Source organism: Eriocheir sinensis, chromosome 7 (genome assembly GCF_024679095.1).
Source record: "Eriocheir sinensis breed Jianghai 21 chromosome 7, ASM2467909v1, whole genome shotgun sequence".
Classification (NCBI taxonomy): Eukaryota; Metazoa; Arthropoda; class Malacostraca; order Decapoda; family Varunidae; genus Eriocheir; species Eriocheir sinensis.
This window is the reverse complement of record NC_066515.1, coordinates 16,728,182-16,745,280: the sequence shown is the minus strand read 5'-3', so window position 1 is coordinate 16,745,280 and position 17,099 is coordinate 16,728,182. Positions and strand designations below refer to the sequence as shown.

The following is a 17,099-nucleotide window of genomic DNA, read 5'->3' as shown; positions in this document are numbered from 1 at the left end:
AATCTCTCGTTACTCCAGTCACATAATTTCTCTCTCTCTCTCTCTCTCTCTCTCTCTCTCTCTCTCTCTCTCTCTCTCTCTCTCTCTCTCTCTCTCTCTCTCTCTCTCTCTCTCTCTCTCTCTCTCTCTCTCTCTCTCTCTCTCTCTCTCTCTCTCTCTCTCTCTCTCTCTCTCTCTCTCTCTTCACCTCCCAGTACTGTCAATCATAATATAAGTTTTGAATGGATCCAAGGCCACTCCTACAACTATACCCGCTCTCTCTCTCTCTCTCTCTCTCTCTCTCTCTCTCTCTCTCTCTCTCTCTCTCTCTCTCTCTCTCTCTCACACATTCAGTACTGCCAATATAAAGCAGTTTAGTCTCCCCGCCATGCGAAGGACATTGCCAAGTTAGGTGTGCAACATAGGGCAGAGATCTCCCTTATACAACAAACTTGACGTCATACTCTTAATTTCTTAAACCTTTCGTTGCCCAAACACACGTATTTGACAAGGCTATGGTAGGAGTTTTGGGCATTTCCAGGGGTAGTTTTATGACCCTGGTGGTGGTTTGACCCTTCTTCTGTACCGTGAACCTAAGAAAACACCCACTAGAACCTGACTGATCCCCTTTTTGACCTTTGGAAATAGTTGATGTGAGGGGTGGAAGCGTCTGATGGCTCAAACTTCGGCGCCCAGACACACGTATTTGACAAGGCTTTGGTATGAGTTGTGGGCGTTTCCAATGGTAGTTTTATGACCCTGGTGGTGGTTTGACCCTTCTTCTGTACCGTGAGGGGGCTTCGTGGTGCAGTGGTTAGCACACTCGGCTCAACCGAGAGAGCACGGGTTCGATTCCCGGGCGGAGTGGAAAAATTTGGGCGGCTTTTCCGATACCCTACGCCCCTGTCCACCCAGCAGTGAATGGGTGCCAGGTATTAATCGGGGGTTGTGTCCCGTCTCCTGGGGTCTGTTCCCTTCTCCTATAATTCCTTCCCCTCCTGACTCTCTCCGGCATATGACCACAGATGCTGCGCCGACTAAACGAAACTTTCCAACTTTCTGTGCCGTGAACTTAAAAAAAACACTCATAAAAACCAGACTAATCTCCGTTTTGGCATTTATAAATAGTTGATGTGAGAGAAGGAGGCGTCTGAGAATACCAACCTTAGTAACATCTTATTCAGTGTTTAATTAGTAATAACACGATTAATTACCTTAGTTTTATACTAGAATAAGCTCCCATCACTATCCTTAATTCAGTAATAACACCATTGACTAAACGTTAACACTTTTTATCGGCCTGTTGCTCCAGTAGGCTATGATGATGAGGCCTGGTCGTCGGCCCCAGCCATTGCCCCAACCCGCTCGTGGTGCAGGCAAGTGTTTATAGTGGCGCCATCTTGTTTGGCTCATGCTGCCCACGGAATTCATCTCTGCTCCACTGTACTGTAGAATTTCGCTAGTCCGGGTTGATAGGTGGTCTTCAGGACAGCATGTGGGTAGTTTTATGCCACTTGGCGATTGCTCGAACTCGGGGCCTCCAGAACACTGCGGCCGCACGGTGACTACCCTGCCACCGCCTTACGATAGAGGAAGGAATAAATTGAGTCTTTCATTAGTTAATTCCAACACGATTGACAATACATGTTTACACCTGAGTTTAATAATGTAATAAGCTGTCGCCTTCATTATGGTTTCAGTAATAACATGATTGACTGTGTATTGAAAGGAAAGTGAAAGAAGAAATGAGAGAAAAAAAAGAAACAGGAACACGAGTAAACGAAAGGAAGGGAAAGGATAAAAAAGAAAGAGAAAGGAAGAAAAGAAAAAAGAAAGGAGGGAAGGAAAGGAAAGGATAAATAAGCAAAAGGAAAGAAAGGAAAGGAAAGGCATAAGAAATGAAACATAGTAGTAGTAGTAGTAGTAGTAGTAGTAGTAGTAGTAGTAGTGGTGGTGGTGGTTGTAACTCTAAATTGAAGGCTGATTACAATATGAATGGAGGTGGTGATGGTGGTGGTGGTGGTGGTAGTCTTTCATTACTTCAAACACGATTAATTCATTGGAGAACTTAACGGGTGACTAATTTAATGTTTGACAAATTTTACCGCCCTTTCCTGCACCTTATATTCGCCTAGGCAGAAATGCTGAGTCTTGGTGGATATTATTTTGATGTTTCTCTTAGGTTGAAAAAGAGTGTAAATCATATTGTGTGTGTGTGTGTGTGTGTGTGTGTGTGTGTGTGTGTGTGTTATGGTGTGTTGTGTGGATATCTTTGTTATTCTCTCTCTCTCTCTCTCTCTCTCTCTCTCTCTCTCTCTCTCTCTCTCTCTCTCTCTCTCTCTCTCTCTCTCTCTCCTAATCATTATCCCTGTCCCCTTTAACCCCAAATCTCTCTCTCTCTCTCTCTCTCTCTCTCTCTCTCTCTCTCTCTCTCTCTCTCTCTCTCTCTCTCTCTCTCTCTTAATGCAATTTAGATATTTTCATACTCGACTTTTAAAGAGAGAGAGAGAGAGAGAGAGAGAGAGAGAGATGGTGGTTGTGGTTAATGGTGGAGGATGTGGAGGTAATAGTGGTGATAGTAGCAATGGTGGTAGTGATAGTGGTGGTTGTAGTGGTGGTGGTGACCTCAACACCACCACCACCACCACCAGGGATAAGGTGAAGAGACTTAAAGTTGAGTGTTCGTCCACCTTCACCACCACCACCATCGCCACCGCCTTCAACTCCACCATTCAAATCTAGTAACACCACCACTCAACACCATTAATCTTTATCATCTCCACCATTCACCACCACCATCATCACTACTACTACTGCTGCTACTACTACTACTACTACTACTACTACTACTACTACTACTACTACTACTACTACTACTACTACTACTACTACTACTACTGCTACCTTTTTTTTTTTTTTACGGGCCTCCATCTATTAGAGTTGCGTTGTGAGCGGTATATTTTCTCATATCCTTTCACAAAGCAATTCATTGGCCCCACCCCGCCAATGACTGTGGCCGACAACCATCTTTATTTAATCTACTACTAATATTAATACTACTACTACTGCTACTACTACTACTACTACTACTGCTATACTACTACTACTGCTATACTACTACTACTACTACTACTACTACTACTACTACTACTACTACTACTACTACTATTACTACTACTACTACTGCTATACTACTACTACTACTACTACTACTACTACTATTACTACTACTACTACTACAGTTTATAACAGTTGTAGTATTAGTAGTTGTTGTTGTTGTTGTCGTTGTCATAGCAATATTGATAGGAAAAAAATCGGAATAATATTTTCATTTTTCAAGAAGATTTCAAGAGATGAGAGATGAAAGGATGAAAGATTTCTCTCTCTCTCTCTCTCTCTCTCTCTCTCTCTCTCTCTCTCTCTCTCTCTCTCTCTCTCTCTCTCTCTCTCTCTCTCTCTCTCTCGATTTATAAGGAAAGGACGCAGAGTCGAAGTTAATTAACATAATTATTTGAAATCTGTGTGTGTGTGTGTGTGTGTGTGTGTGTGTGTGTGTGTGTGTGTGTGTGTGTGTCCTCCCATCCGTCCTATCTTGTTACTGGCACGCCCCTCGCACACACACGCCCCGTCTCTCTCTCTCTCTCTCTCTCTCAGCAACAAGGACTCAGCCTCCCTCATTTTTGTCTCAGGTGTCCCTTAGTAACCTCTCTCTCTCTCTCTCTCTCTCTCTCTCTCTCTCTCTCTCTCTCTCTCTCTCTCTCTCTCTCTCTCTCTCTCTCTCTCTCTCTCTCTCTCCGTATGATATTAATTTGTCTATCCATTCTCTCTCTCGCTCTCTCTCTCTCTCTCTCTCTCTCTCTCTCTCTCTCTCTCTCTCTCTCTCTCTCTCTCTCTCTCTCCGTCGACAATGACCCAACATTTATCTCTCCGTTCCTCCCTCCTCCCCTCCCTCCCTCCCTTCTTTCCTCCATTCCGTCTCGCTTGCCAAACTAGGACAGAACACTCCTCCTCCTCCTCCTCCTCCCAATATCCCTTCCCTTCCTCCCCTTTTCCTTCTCTCCTCCCTCATCAACTTCCCTATCCCTTCCTTATCTCTCCTCCTCTTCCTTCTCCCTCCCTCTGCTTCCTTCCTCCTCTCCCTCTGTATTTCCTTTCCCTCCCTTCTAATATAAGGGAGGGACTACAGGAGGAGGAGGAGGACTACAGGGGCTGCCTTGCATAAGCCTATCGGCCTCTTGCAGACTACTTCCGTTCTTCTGTTGTTGTTTCCTTCCCTTTGTCCCTCCTTTCCCCCCATCTTCCCTTTCTCTCCGTTCTTCTGTTCTTGTTTCCTTCCCTTTGTGCCTCCTTTCCTCCCATCTTCCTTTTCTCTCCTTTTCCCATACGTTACGAAGACCTATTCCTCCACCTCCTCTTCCTCTGCATCAATGAGCCCAACGTGTTCATCCCTCCCTCTTTCCTTTCCTCCTTCTCTCCATCCCTTTCCCGTATCCCTTTCTTTCGATCCTTGGTTCACCAACACAGCAGACAGTTCGCCCCCCCCTCCTCTGCCTAACGTTCCTCCTTCTCTCCATCCCTCCCTCGTATCCCTTTCTTTCCTTGTCTCACCAACACAGCAAAGACAGTTCCCTCTCCTCCTCTTCCTAACGTGTCCCTTCCTTTCTTTTCTCCTTCCTTTCCTTCCCTCCATCCCTCTCCCTCCCCTACATTATAAAAGCTCTCTCCCTTACACAGCAAAGACAGTTCCCTCTCCTCCTCTTCCTAACGTGTCCCTTCCTTTCTTTTCTCCTTCCTTTCCTTCCCTCCATCCCTCTCCCTCCCCTACATTATAAAAGCTCTCTCCCTTACACAGCAAAGACAGTTCCCTCTCCTCCTCTTCCTAACGTGTCCCTTCCTTTCTTTTCTCCTTCCTTTCCTTCCCTCCATCCCTCTCCCTCCCCTACATTATAAAAGCTCTCTCCCTTACACAGCAAAGACAGTTCCCTCCCCTCCTCCGCCCAACGTGTTCCTTTCTTTCTTTTCTTTTTCCTTTCCTTTCCTCCCCTCCATCCCTTGCCATCTTTCTCCCTCCCCTACATTATAAAAGCGCTCTCCCTTACACAACGACGACTAACTCCCTTGCCTCGTCCATTGCACCGAGCCCAACGTGTCCATCCCTTCCTCCCTCTTACCCTTCTTCCCTTCCTTTCTGTACTGCTTAACTTTCTGTATATTCTTTAACTTTCTCTATTAGCCAACCCGCTCAACTTACTCTCCTCCCTTTCTTTCCATTTCCTATACAAAACTTACCATGCCTGTTGTGCTTTATTTCACCCCCTTTTCCTTATCATCTTTTCCTTATCTCCTCTACATAACCAAGTCTATGATAGCCCGTATTCCTAAACGTCTCGGCGTCTCGGTTCGCCTGTTTGAAGAGCCTCTCGTCTAAGTTGCTGGGGCTTTCATGAAGTGTTTTGTGATGCTGGTGATAGTTTTACATGACTTCTGCATCTTGAACGGGAAAACCACTCGTATAAAACATCTTAATCTTCTCTGTGGTCTTGGGAAATGGACACAATGGGAGCCAGGGAGGTTTTAAAATGCCCTAATCCTCCTCCTCCTCCTCCTCCTACAGACCTCCTCCGTTAGAGTAATTACACTGGAAAAAAGTAGTTACAATTACAATTACTTTCAGAAACTTTGAATTACAATTTTAATTATAATTTCATTTTGAAATAGCAATTACATTACAATTACTTCAAAACAAATTCAATTACAATTACAATTACATAATGAACTTCACCCGTATGGTACATATCATCACTTCACAGTTACACGTGTTACCGTGAGCAGAAGCGTGGCGTGTAAGCAGCCAGCAAGCCAGGAGCAGGACTGAAGTCACTGAACCTCACTGTAGGAAGGTTTTGGAGGAAGAGTCATGAACTATAGTCTGTTCCACGAGGGCTGCAGGAGATCTCCCTGCAGGGGTGGACTCGCGGACTTGGCGTCATTGCTGGAGTGACGGTCTCCGCGCCGCTCATTGGCTGTGTTTTACTATATAATTTATTGATCTAAGCTGCGGCAGTTTCGTTTGCCATGACCTAGCCTACTGTCTCGCTGTCTGCTACCTCTTAATATCAACACTATTGGTATATAATGTGTAGTTTTCTCATAATCGCTCTTCCTAATGGCTATTTTTTAACCTATTACCCACAAATATTAGAAACATATTTCAGGAATAATGATAGGACGGTGGAAGAAATGAGAAGCTTCCTGACTTTGCACCACTAAGAACCCCAACGTGTCCATCCCTTCCTCTCTTTCTTTTCCATACATAACTTCCCTCCCTTTCCTTTCTTATCTCTCCCCTATACAGTAAAAGCTAACCCCTCCTCCTCCTACAGACCTCCTCCAACCCCAACGTGTCCATCCCTTCCTCTCTTTCTTTTCCATACATAACTTCCCTCCCTTTCCTTTCTTATCTCTCCCCTATACAATAAAGGCTAACCTCTCCTCCTCCTCCTCCTCCTGCAGACCTCCTCCACTGCACGAACGAGCCCAACGTGTCCATCCCCCAGCTGGCCAACCTGCTGATCGAGAGGGCACAGATGCAGTCCTGGGTCATCGTCTTCAAGGCACTCATCACCGTGCACCACCTCATGTGTTACGGGAACGAGGTGAGGACGGGGGTGGTGATGAATGGTGTGGAAGGGTGATGGTGATGACTGGTGTTGAAATGGTAATGACTGGAAGGGGATGACTGGTGTTGATTTTGGTGACTGGTGTTAATGGGGGTGGTGTTGAGAGATGACAGGTCGTGATGACATTGGTGACTGGTGTTGAAGAGGGTGATGAATGGTGATGAGTGATGACTGGTGTTGATCAAGGAGGACGGTAACGACTGGTGTTGAAGAGGGTGATGACTGGTGTTGAAAGGGGTGAAGACTGGTGTTGAAAGGGATGATGACTGGTGTTGAAAGGGTGATGACTGGTGTTGAAAGGGTGATGACTGGTGTTGAAAGGGTGATGACTGGTGTTGAAAGGGGTGATGACTGGTGTTGAAAGGGGTGATGACTGGTGTTGAAAGGGGTGATGACTGGTGTTGAAAGGGGTGATGACTGGTGTTGAAAGGGGTGATGACTGGTGTTGAAAGGGGTGATGACTGGTGTTGAAAGGGTGATGACTGGTGTTGAAAGGGGTGATGACTGGTGTTGAAAGGGTGATGACTGGTGTTGAAAGGGGTGATGACTGGTGTTGAAAGGGTGATGACTGGTGTTGAAAGGGTGATGACTGGTGTTCAAGGGGGTGATGACTGGTGTTGAAAGGGTGATTACTGGTGTTGAAATCGATGATGACTGGTGTTGAAAGGGGTAATGACTGGTGATGAAAGGGGTGATGACTGGTGTTGAAAGGGGTGATGACTGGTGTTGAAAGGGGTGATGACTGGTGTTGAAAGGGGTGATGACTGGTGTTGAAAGGGTGATGACTGGTGTTGAAAGGGTGATGACTGGTGTTGAAAGGGGTAATGACTGGTGTTGAAAGGGGTGAAGACTGGTGTTGAAAGGGGTGATGACTGGTGTTGAAAGGGGTGATGACTGGTGTTGAAAGGGGTGATGACTGGTGTTGAAAGGGGTGATGACTGGTGTTGAAAGGGGTAATGACTGGTGATGAATGGGGTGATGACTGGTGTTGAAAGGGGTGATGACTGGTGTTGAAAGGGGTGATGACTGGTGTTGAAAGGGGTGATGACTGGTGTTGAAAGGGGTAATGACTGGTGATGAATGGGGTAATGACTGGTGATGAATGGGGTGATGACTGGTGTTGAAAGGGGTGATGACTGGTGTTGAAAGGGTGATGACTGGTGTTGAAAGGGGTGATGACTGGTGTTGAAAGGGGTAATGACTGGTGATGAATGGGGTGATGACTGGTGTTGAATGGGGTGATGACTGGTGTTGAAAGGGGTAATGACTGGTGATGAATGGGGTGATGACTGGTGTTGAAAGGGGTGATGACTGGTGTTGAAAGGGGTAATGACTGGTGTTGAAAGGGGTGATGACTGGTGTTGAAAGGGGTGATGACTGGTGTTGAAAGGGGTAATGACTGGTGATGAATGGGGTGATGACTGGTGTTGAAAGGGGTGATGACTGGTGTTGAAAGGGGTAATGACTGGTGATGAATGGGGTGATGACTGGTGTTGAAAGGGGTGATGACTGGTGTTGAAAGGGGTGATGACTGGTGTTGAAAGGGGTGATGACTGGTGTTGAAAGGGGTGATGACTGGTGTTGAAAGGGGTGATGACTGGTGTTGAAAGGGTGATGACTGGTGTTGAAAGGGGTGATGACTGGTATTGAAAGGGGTGATGACTGGTGTTGAAAGGGTTATGACTGGTGTTGAAAGGGGTGATGACTGGTGTTGAAAGGGGTGATGACTGGTGTTGAAAGGGTGATGACTGGTGTTGAAAGGGGTGATGACTGGTGTTGAAAGGGGTGATGACTGGTGTTGAAAGGGTGATGACTGGTGATGAAAGGTTTATGACTGGTGTTGAAAGGGTGATGACTGGTGTTGAAAGGGTTTTGACTGGTGTTGAAAGGGTGATGACTGGTGTTGAAAGGGGTGATGACTGGTGTTGAAAGGGGTGATGACTGGTGTTGAAAGGGGTGATGACTGATGTTGAAAGGGGTGATGACTAGTGTTGAAAGGGGTGATGACTGGTGTTCAAGGGGGTGATGACTGTTGTTGAAAGGGGTGATGAATGGTGTTGAAAGGGTGATGACTGGTGTTCAAGGGGGTGATGACTGGTGTTGAAGGGGGTGATGACTGGTGTTGCATGGGGTGATGACTGGTGTTGAAGGGGGTGATGACTGGTGTTGCAAGGGGTGATGACTGGTGTTGAAAGGGGTGATGACTGGTGTTGAAGGGGTGATGACTGGTCTTGAAAGGGCAAAGGGGTGATGACTGATGTTGAAAGGGTGATGACTGGTATTGAAGGGGGTGATGACTGGTGTTGAAAGGGTGATGACTGGTGTTCAAGGGGGTGATGACTGGTGTTGAAAGGGTGATGACTGGTGTTCAAGAGGGTGATGACTGGTGTTGAAAGGGTGATGACTGGTTACAGAGAGTAGGAGGAGGAGGAATAATGGAAGGAGAGAGAGAGAGAGAGAGAGAGAGTATTGCTGAAGATCACATTTTCTTTAATCTGACGAAGGAAATAAGCCGAGAAAAAAGAAGAGGAAGAAGAGGAGGAGGAGGAGGAGGGAAAGCTTGTCAGATATAAGAAGCAAAAAAAAAAAAAAGATGAGGATTTGCTTTAAGAGAGAGAGAGAGAGAGAGAGAGAGAGAGAGAGAGAGAGAGAGAGAGAGAGAGAGAGAGAGAGAGAGTATTGCCCAAGATCACATTTTATTTAATCTGATGAAGAAAATAAGGAAAGAAGAAGAAAAAGAAGAAGAAGAGGAGGAGGAGGAGGAGGGAAAGCTTGTCAGATATAAGAAGCAAAAAAAAAAAGATGAGAATTTGCTTTGAGAGAGAGAGAGAGAGAGAGAGAGAGAGAGAGAGAGAGAGAGAGAGAGAGAGCTAACTTCTGTCTTTCTTTTCTAACAGAGATTCACACAGTACTTAGCGTCTAGCAACTGCAACTTTAATCTGGGCGGCTTCTTGGACAAAACGGGAGTTGCAAGTAAGTGGTGATGAGGTGGTGTTGAAGTGGTGATTGAGGTGGTGATTGATGTGGAGTTTTATTGAATTGGTGCTATGGTGATGTTATGAAGTGGTGTTGAGATAGTGATGAAGTGGTGATTGAGGTGGTGATTGATGTGGAGTTTTATTGAATTGGTGCTATGGTGATGTTATGAAGTGGTGTTGAGATGGTGATGAAGTGGTGATTGAGGTGGTGATTGATGTGGAGTTTTATTGAATTGGTGCTATGGTGATGTTATGAAGTGGTGTTGAGATAGTGATGAAGTGGTGATTGAGGTGGTGATTGATGTGGAGTTTTATTGAATTGGTGCTATGGTGATGTTATGAAGTGGTGTTGAGATGGTGATGAAGTGGTGATTGATGTGGAGTTTTATTGAATTGGTGCTATGGTGATGTCAAAGTGATGTTATGAAATGGTGTTGAGGTGGTGATTGATGTGGAGTTTTATTGAATTGGTGCTATGGTGATGTCAAAGTGATGTTATGAAATGGTGTTGAGGTGGTGATTGGTGTGGACTTATTGAATTGATGTTTGTAGTGATGTCAAAGTGATGTTGTAAAGTGGTGTTGAGGTGGTGATGAAGTGGTGTTGAAGTGAAGAAGTTTTACTGAATTGATGTGTTTGGTGATGTAATGGTGATGAATTGGTGTTGAGGTGATGTTGCAAAGTGGTGATGAGGTGGTGTTAAGGTGATGAAGTTACTTACAACGGTGATGAATGGAGGTGTATATGGTGTTATCTGTGGTGGTGGTGGTGGATGTGGTGATGAATGGTGATGAGTAGTGGTGGTGATGGTGATTGATGTTAATAGGATAGGCCAACTTATTTTTAGACCCAGTGTGTGTGTGTGTGTGTGTGTGTGTGTGTGTGTGTGTGTGTGTGTGTGTGTACATATGTATATAATTAAGCTTTTTGTAAATCTGTCCATGAACTTTTAATATTGGGATGTACACTGAACAAAAACAACATCAATAATAATAATAATAATGAAAATAATAAAGTACAATAATCTCAGACTAAAAAAAAAGAAGAATTAAGAAGAAAACTAAAAAAGGCAGAAAAAGAAAACAGGAAAAAGATAACTGGAAGAACAGGAAAATAATGAGGAAAATTACTGTCTATTAACGCTTGAAACACTCAGGAAGAAGATAAGTGGGAGAAACTCGAATCTTCTAACCAACACTGTGGGAAAAGAACTAAATCTGAATGCCTTTTATAAGCCATGATAGCAAGGTTAATAAATTCTAAGAGCCATTTCATAGTCCAACACAGTGGCTTTGTAATTACCCCGACCAAACTCTTCAATTTTCTACACTCCATAATGGTTAGGTTTTCTACACAACACCAGATTCACTAGAGACTTTATATGACTATATGATTGGGCGGGGAAGTGGCAAATGGAATTCAATGTCGGGAAATGTAACATTCTGAGTGTAGGTAGGAATAACCCCTCACGCAATTACTCCTTAAATGACACGCCTCTAAGCAGGTCTGGGTGTGAGCGCTGACCTCCGTCCTAGGGCTCAATGCATTCAGGCTAAAAATCGGGCAAACAGAGTACTTGGTTTCATCTCAAGGAGCGTAAGCAATAGGAGCGCTGAAGTCATCCTCAAACTTTACTTAGCACTAGTTAGACCTCATCTTGATTATGCAGCTCAGTTCTGGTCCCCCAACTATAGGATGGATATCAAGGATATATCAAGAGGAGGATGACAAAGATGATTCAAAGGGTGAGAAACTTGCCTTATGAAGATAGACTGAAGCATTTAAATCTACACTCTCTAGAAAGGCGAAGGTTGCGAGGAGACCTAATCGAAGTCAATAAATGGATGAAGGGCTTTAATAAAGGGGATGTCAATAAGATTTTGGTTGTAAAAGAGCCAGGTAGGACACGTAGCATTGGTTTTAAGTTAGACAAATTCAGATTCAGTAAAGACATAGGCAAGAATTGGTTCACGAATAGAGTGGTGGATTAATGGAACTGGCTTGGCAGACATGTTGTGGGTGCCAATACCATAGATACATTCAAAAAGAGGTTAGATAAAGTCATGGATAGTTAGTTAAGGTGGGGCTGAGAGTACAGGAGCTGCCTTCTATAGGCCAAGAGGCCTCTTGCAAACTCCTTATGTTCTTGTGTTCTTGTATGGTTCCCTCAACTGTCTTAGCTTAAATATGAACGCAAAACACTACATAAGGAATTTTTTAAGTCTTTGGTATTGGTTTGGAAGCTTACTAACCCATCATGGCAAACTGTGAAAGTGGCCCTAAATCTCCCTGGCTTCCTTAGGTCCATGGTACAGAAGAAGGGTCACACCACCACCAGGGTCATAAAACTACCCCTGGAGATGCCCACAACTCCTACGAAAGCCTTGTCAAATACGTGTGCTTGGGTGCCAAAATGTTTAAGAATATGACCTTAATACTCCTGATAATACTCTTTAGCTTAATATTCTTAATCTGTTGTTTTTGTTTTGTGTACAGACCCAAAAAAGCTTATACTGTCATGTGTTTGTGTTGTATAGTAACCAGATGTCTGTTCTCTCTCCCACCTCTGCTCTCTCTCTCTCTCACTCTCGCCACGGCCACCTGTCGTCTCCCTCGCACAGATCAAAGTAAGTGTCTTGTGATGTTATTCTGTGTGTGTGTGTGTGTGTGTGTGTTTTGTAGAATTTGTTATATGACTTTTTCTATCATATATTAGATTAAGGTCTGATTATCATTATTATTATTTCTCATTATTATTATTATTAAGCTTTTAAGATACACCTCGTTATTTTCTACCTTCAAGTCCATTATCTTACCAATCAATATTTTCCTGAGGTGTGAATCTTTCTGTTTATATCTATCTATCTTTCTGTCTAACTGTCTTGTGTAGGTCTTATAGATAGATAAGTCTTAAAGGCGAGGTATGTTCCTACAAAATTCCCTTATGTGTCCCTTCCCAGAGTGTATCAAGCTGTATTCTAACTGTATCCTTTGTATTAACTATATGGGTGCATCAAATAAGTTTTGACAGATTTTAATAATAGGATGTATTTTTAATAGCTCTCTATGTCACATTTTGTATTCTCAGCTATTCTTTTCTATAGTATATCAAAGTGCATTCTAACTCTATAAGGATGATATCTGAACCCATACTCAGATAGATCTCAGTGTTAGGATCCATAACATATCTAGGGACATTAGGAAGTATTTTAAAAGCTTTCTCTCCCAGTCACTCTAAATTCTCATCTACTCCTTGCCATAGCATATCAAAGTGTGTTCTAACTCTATAAGTGTGATATTTGAACCATACTCAGATCTCAGTGTTAGGCTGTAAAAGGGATCTAGGGATATATGGATTTATTTTGATAGCTCTCTCCATCTCATACTAAATTATCTCCTCTATTCCTATGTCTGTTATTTCAAAGTGTGTTCCAACTCCATAAAGTGTGATATTTGAACCATACTTAAGATCTCAGTGTTAGGATGAATCAAGGGATCTAGGGATATAAGGATTTATTTTGATAGCTCTCTCCATCTCATACTAAATTATCTCCTCTATTCCTATCTCTGTTATATGAAAGTGTGTTCCAACTCCATATAGTGTGATATTTAAACCCTACTCAGATCTCAGTGTTAGGATGTATAAGGGATCTAGGGATATAAGGATTTATTTTGATAGCTCTCTCCATCTCATACTAAATTATCTCCTCTATTCCTATGTCTGTTATATGAAAGTGTGTTCCAACTCCATATAGTGTGATATTTGAACCATACTTAAGATCTCAGTGTTAGGATGTATAAGGGAGCTACGAATATTAGGATTTATCTTGCTAGCTCTCTCTTCATCACATACTAAATTCTCATCTGTTTGTCTCTACATTATATCAAAGTGTGTTCTAACTCCATATAAGTGTGATATTCAAACCCATATTCAAATCTCAATGTTAGGATGTATAAGGGATTTAGGATTATAATCATTCTTTAACTCTCTGCTACATTCTTTTTTCCCATCTGTTCCTTCCTATAATATATCAAAGTGTGTTCTGACTCCATAAGTGTGATATTTGAACCTATACTCAGATCTGAATGTTAGGATGTATTTTGGGATCTAAGACATATTATTATTCACATTCTTAAACTAACTCCGCCACATTCTTTATCCTCATCTATCCCTTTTCACAGTATATTCAAGTGTTCAAGTGTGTTTTAACTCTTTAAGTGTGATATTTGAACCCATACTCAGATCTGAATGTTAGGATGTATTTTGGGATCTAAGACATATTATTATTCACATTCTTAAACTAACTCTCCGCCACATTCTTTATCATCTATCCCTTTTCACAGTATATTCAAGTGTTCAAGTGTGTTTTAACTCTATAAGTGTGATATTTGAACCCATACTCAGATCTCAATGTTAGAATCTATTAAAGGATCTAGGAGTATTAGGACGATCTCAGTGTTAGGATGTATAGGTGATTTAGTCCTACAATTATTCTTCAACCAACTCTTCATTACTTGTGTTCTGATATTAAACCATTATTTCTGTGCTCATCAGGTCATCCGCAGTTAAGTAAGTAAAGATTATGTCTCATTTGGTGCTGGTAGTGGTGTTAGTGGTGCTGGTAGTGGTAGTGGTGGTTGTGGTGGTGGTGGTGGTGGTGTTAGTGCATTGTGGGAAGGCTTTACTGTGTGTGTGTGTGTGTGTGTGTGTGTGTGTGTGTGTGTGTGTGTGTGTGTGTGTCATTCACCTCTTGGTCTGCTGCAGGTCTCTCTCGAGACAGCCAGCCGTTCCCCTACGGAAGAGCACAGAGCTCGTAGTACCAATCTTTGGGTAGGACTGAGATCACTCACACACAACACACTGCGACAATGAGGTCACAACTCCTCGCCTGACACACACACACGCCTACTCACTGCTAGGTTAACAGGGGCTACACGTGAATGAAGGTAAACCCAACTTATCTTCACCCAGCTGGGGAATTGAACCCCGGTCCTTCTGGTTGTGAGGCAGACGCTCTATCCACTGAGCTACTGGGCTGTGTGTGTGTGTGTGTGTGTGTGTGTGTGTGTGTGTGTGTGTGTGTATATTATATTGAAACAAATCCATTCTATCTCTAGCAAACTCACACACACACACAAACAAACAAACAAACAAACAAACACTAACGGTATCAATTTAATGTCGAAATTGACTTCCTTGTTAAGCGTATTATGTCTCTTACCCTGTATTAGTGTATCGGAGGAGTGTGTGTGTGTGTGTGTGTGTGTGTGTGTGTGTGTGTGTGTGTGTGTGTGTGTGTGTCTATTTACCTAGTTGTGATATATGGGAAAGGTGCTATGTTGTGTGTGTGTGTGTGTGTGTGTAACAGTAGTAGTAGCAGTAGTACAGTAGTTGTAGTTTTTGTCATAGCAAGTCTGTTATGCTTTCTCAATAACTATTTTTGTCGTGCTTTTGTTTGTGAATCGCTGTTAATTTTATTACGAATTTTGTTTTTGTCTTTTTTCCTCAGAGGTTTTTTTTTTTTTATGAATGTCTTAGTTTTATTTTTTCTTCCTACTTCAACTCTTTCCATCGGTGCTTTAGTCCAGTGTCCCGGGAAGCATCTCTGTGGGTTAAGCTTGCATAGTAAACTAACCCCCGAGTGAGTCTTTTTGGTTGTGCTTAACTTACGGTGACAAAACATTATGGGTCATGCTTACCGAGTGACTGACGCCCGTGTTACAAGCTCTCCCTTCCAAGGCACGTTACTGAAGCAATGAAAGTATTATAATTGCTTTCTTTAACTTCCTATACGCGAGAATTGACCAAGAGATTGTGCTCCGTACTCTCATATGCTTTCAGCCATCACAACAGCTATTTCTCAAGGCCACAAGAACATTATTAGGGTTTTCATGAGTGATTTTTTTTTTACATTCATAGTGTAGAGGCCTTGTCAAACTATCACCAGACTCGTAAAACTACCCATTGAAATACTACCCACAACCTCTACCAAAGCCTTACCAAATGAGGGTGTATATGTAAGCCTTGTCAAATTATCACTAGGCTCAAAATACTACCCACAACCTTTACCAAAGCCTTACCAAATGAAGGTGTATATGTAAGCCTTGTCAAACTATCACTAGGCTCATAAAACTACCCATGGAAATACTACCTGCAACCTCTACCAAAACCTTACCAAATGAGGGTGTATATTTAAGCCTAATCAAACTATCACTAGGCTCATCAAAATACTCCTGGAAATACTAACACTAACACATCAACCTCTACCAAAGCCTTAACAAATGAGGATGTATATTTAAGCCTAATCAAACTATCACTAGGGTCATCAAAATACTCCGGGAAATACTAACACTAACACATCAACCTCTACCAAAGCCTTAACAAATGAGGGTGTATATGAAAGCCTAGTTGACCTATCACTAGGCTCATCACGGTACTCTTGCAAATACTAACACTAACTCAACAGCCTCTATGAAAGCCTTACCAAATGTGTGTGTAGGCCCTGAAATGTTGAAGAATATGGGGCTGTGCCAACTATATGTCAGCCAGATCCTTATTTTTATTTTACTTATTTTTTTATCATTATTTTTTTACGGTAAAGGAAGCAGCTCAAGGGCAAAGAAACAATAATATGAAGAAAAAGCTTGCTAATCACTGCCCCCATATAAAAAGTGTTCAGAAGAGTTGCCAAGAGAGAGGTCAGTTTCGGGAGGAGAGGTGTCTTGATACTCTTGAAAAAGCACTTTAGTAAACACCTCAAGGGCAATAAAAAGATGACAATAATGAAAAAAAAAGCCCTTTAATCACTGCCCCCATATAAAAAGTGTTCAGAAGAGTTGCCAAGAGAGAGGTCAGTTTCGGGAGGAGAGGTGTCTTGATACTCTTGAAAAAGCACTTTAGTAAACACCTCAAGGGCAATAAAAAGATGACAATAATGAAAAAAAAAAGCCCTTTAATCACTGCCCCTATAAAAAAAAGCATTCAGAGGAGAGGTGTCTTGATACTCTTGAAAAAGCACTTTAGTAAACACCTCAAGGGCAATAAAAAGATGACAATAATGAAAAAAAAAAGCCCTTTAATCACTGCCCCTATAAAAAAAAGCATTCAGAGGAGTGGCCAAGAGAGAGGTCAGTTTCGGGAGGAGGGGTGTCTCGATACGCTCCCCTTGAAAGAGTTCATCGCTACACCGTTTCTGGGTTAATGGTTACTCTGAACATATTAATTTCCTCTGTAAATGATAATGTAGCGTCAGAAGGCCAAGAAAAGAAGGATAATTGGAAGTGGCGTGTGTGGAGTTAACAGTTTAGAAGCAGCTGTTGGTTTTGTTTTTTGTGTTGGTAATGAGTAGTGCCTGTTAGTAAGGGAGAGCTTGAAATACCACTGTCACTGCCTTTATAAAACCTTTCTCTTGTTTTTTCTCTTTTTATATATATGGAGGAGGGAGTGTGATCTTGTTTTTCA

General features: G+C 42.6%; 1 protein-coding gene and 2 long non-coding RNA genes across 22 annotated transcripts in view; 1 reads left to right on the top strand and 2 right to left on the bottom strand.

Annotated features, from left to right (window-relative positions):
* The window catches only part of LOC126993306 (phosphatidylinositol-binding clathrin assembly protein LAP-like), a 78,156-nt gene that overhangs the window by 14,884 nt on the left and 46,173 nt on the right, over positions 1-17,099 (top strand). For 18 of the 20 annotated variants that reach the window (XM_050852363.1, XM_050852343.1, XM_050852321.1 and 15 more), the window contains exons 2-4: positions 6,493-6,635; positions 9,557-9,632; positions 14,193-14,207. In XM_050852363.1, coding sequence (XP_050708320.1) covers positions 6,493-6,635; positions 9,557-9,632; positions 14,193-14,207 — 234 coding nt within the window. Of the gene's footprint in view, positions 1-6,492; positions 6,636-9,556; positions 9,633-11,939; positions 12,265-14,192; positions 14,208-17,099 lie in introns of those variants that run through there. The other 2 variants (XM_050852397.1, XM_050852278.1) reach the window with 2 other exon arrangements.
* LOC126993394 (uncharacterized) lies at positions 13,150-14,186 on the bottom strand. The gene is made up of 2 exons (XR_007747756.1): positions 13,871-14,186; positions 13,150-13,707 (listed from the first exon to the last, which is right to left on the bottom strand). It is a non-coding gene; the product is annotated as an uncharacterized LOC126993394 (long non-coding RNA).
* LOC126993390 (uncharacterized) lies at positions 14,882-16,625 on the bottom strand. Its single transcript, XR_007747735.1, has 2 exons — positions 16,003-16,625; positions 14,882-15,899 (listed from the first exon to the last, which is right to left on the bottom strand). It is a non-coding gene; the product is annotated as an uncharacterized LOC126993390 (long non-coding RNA).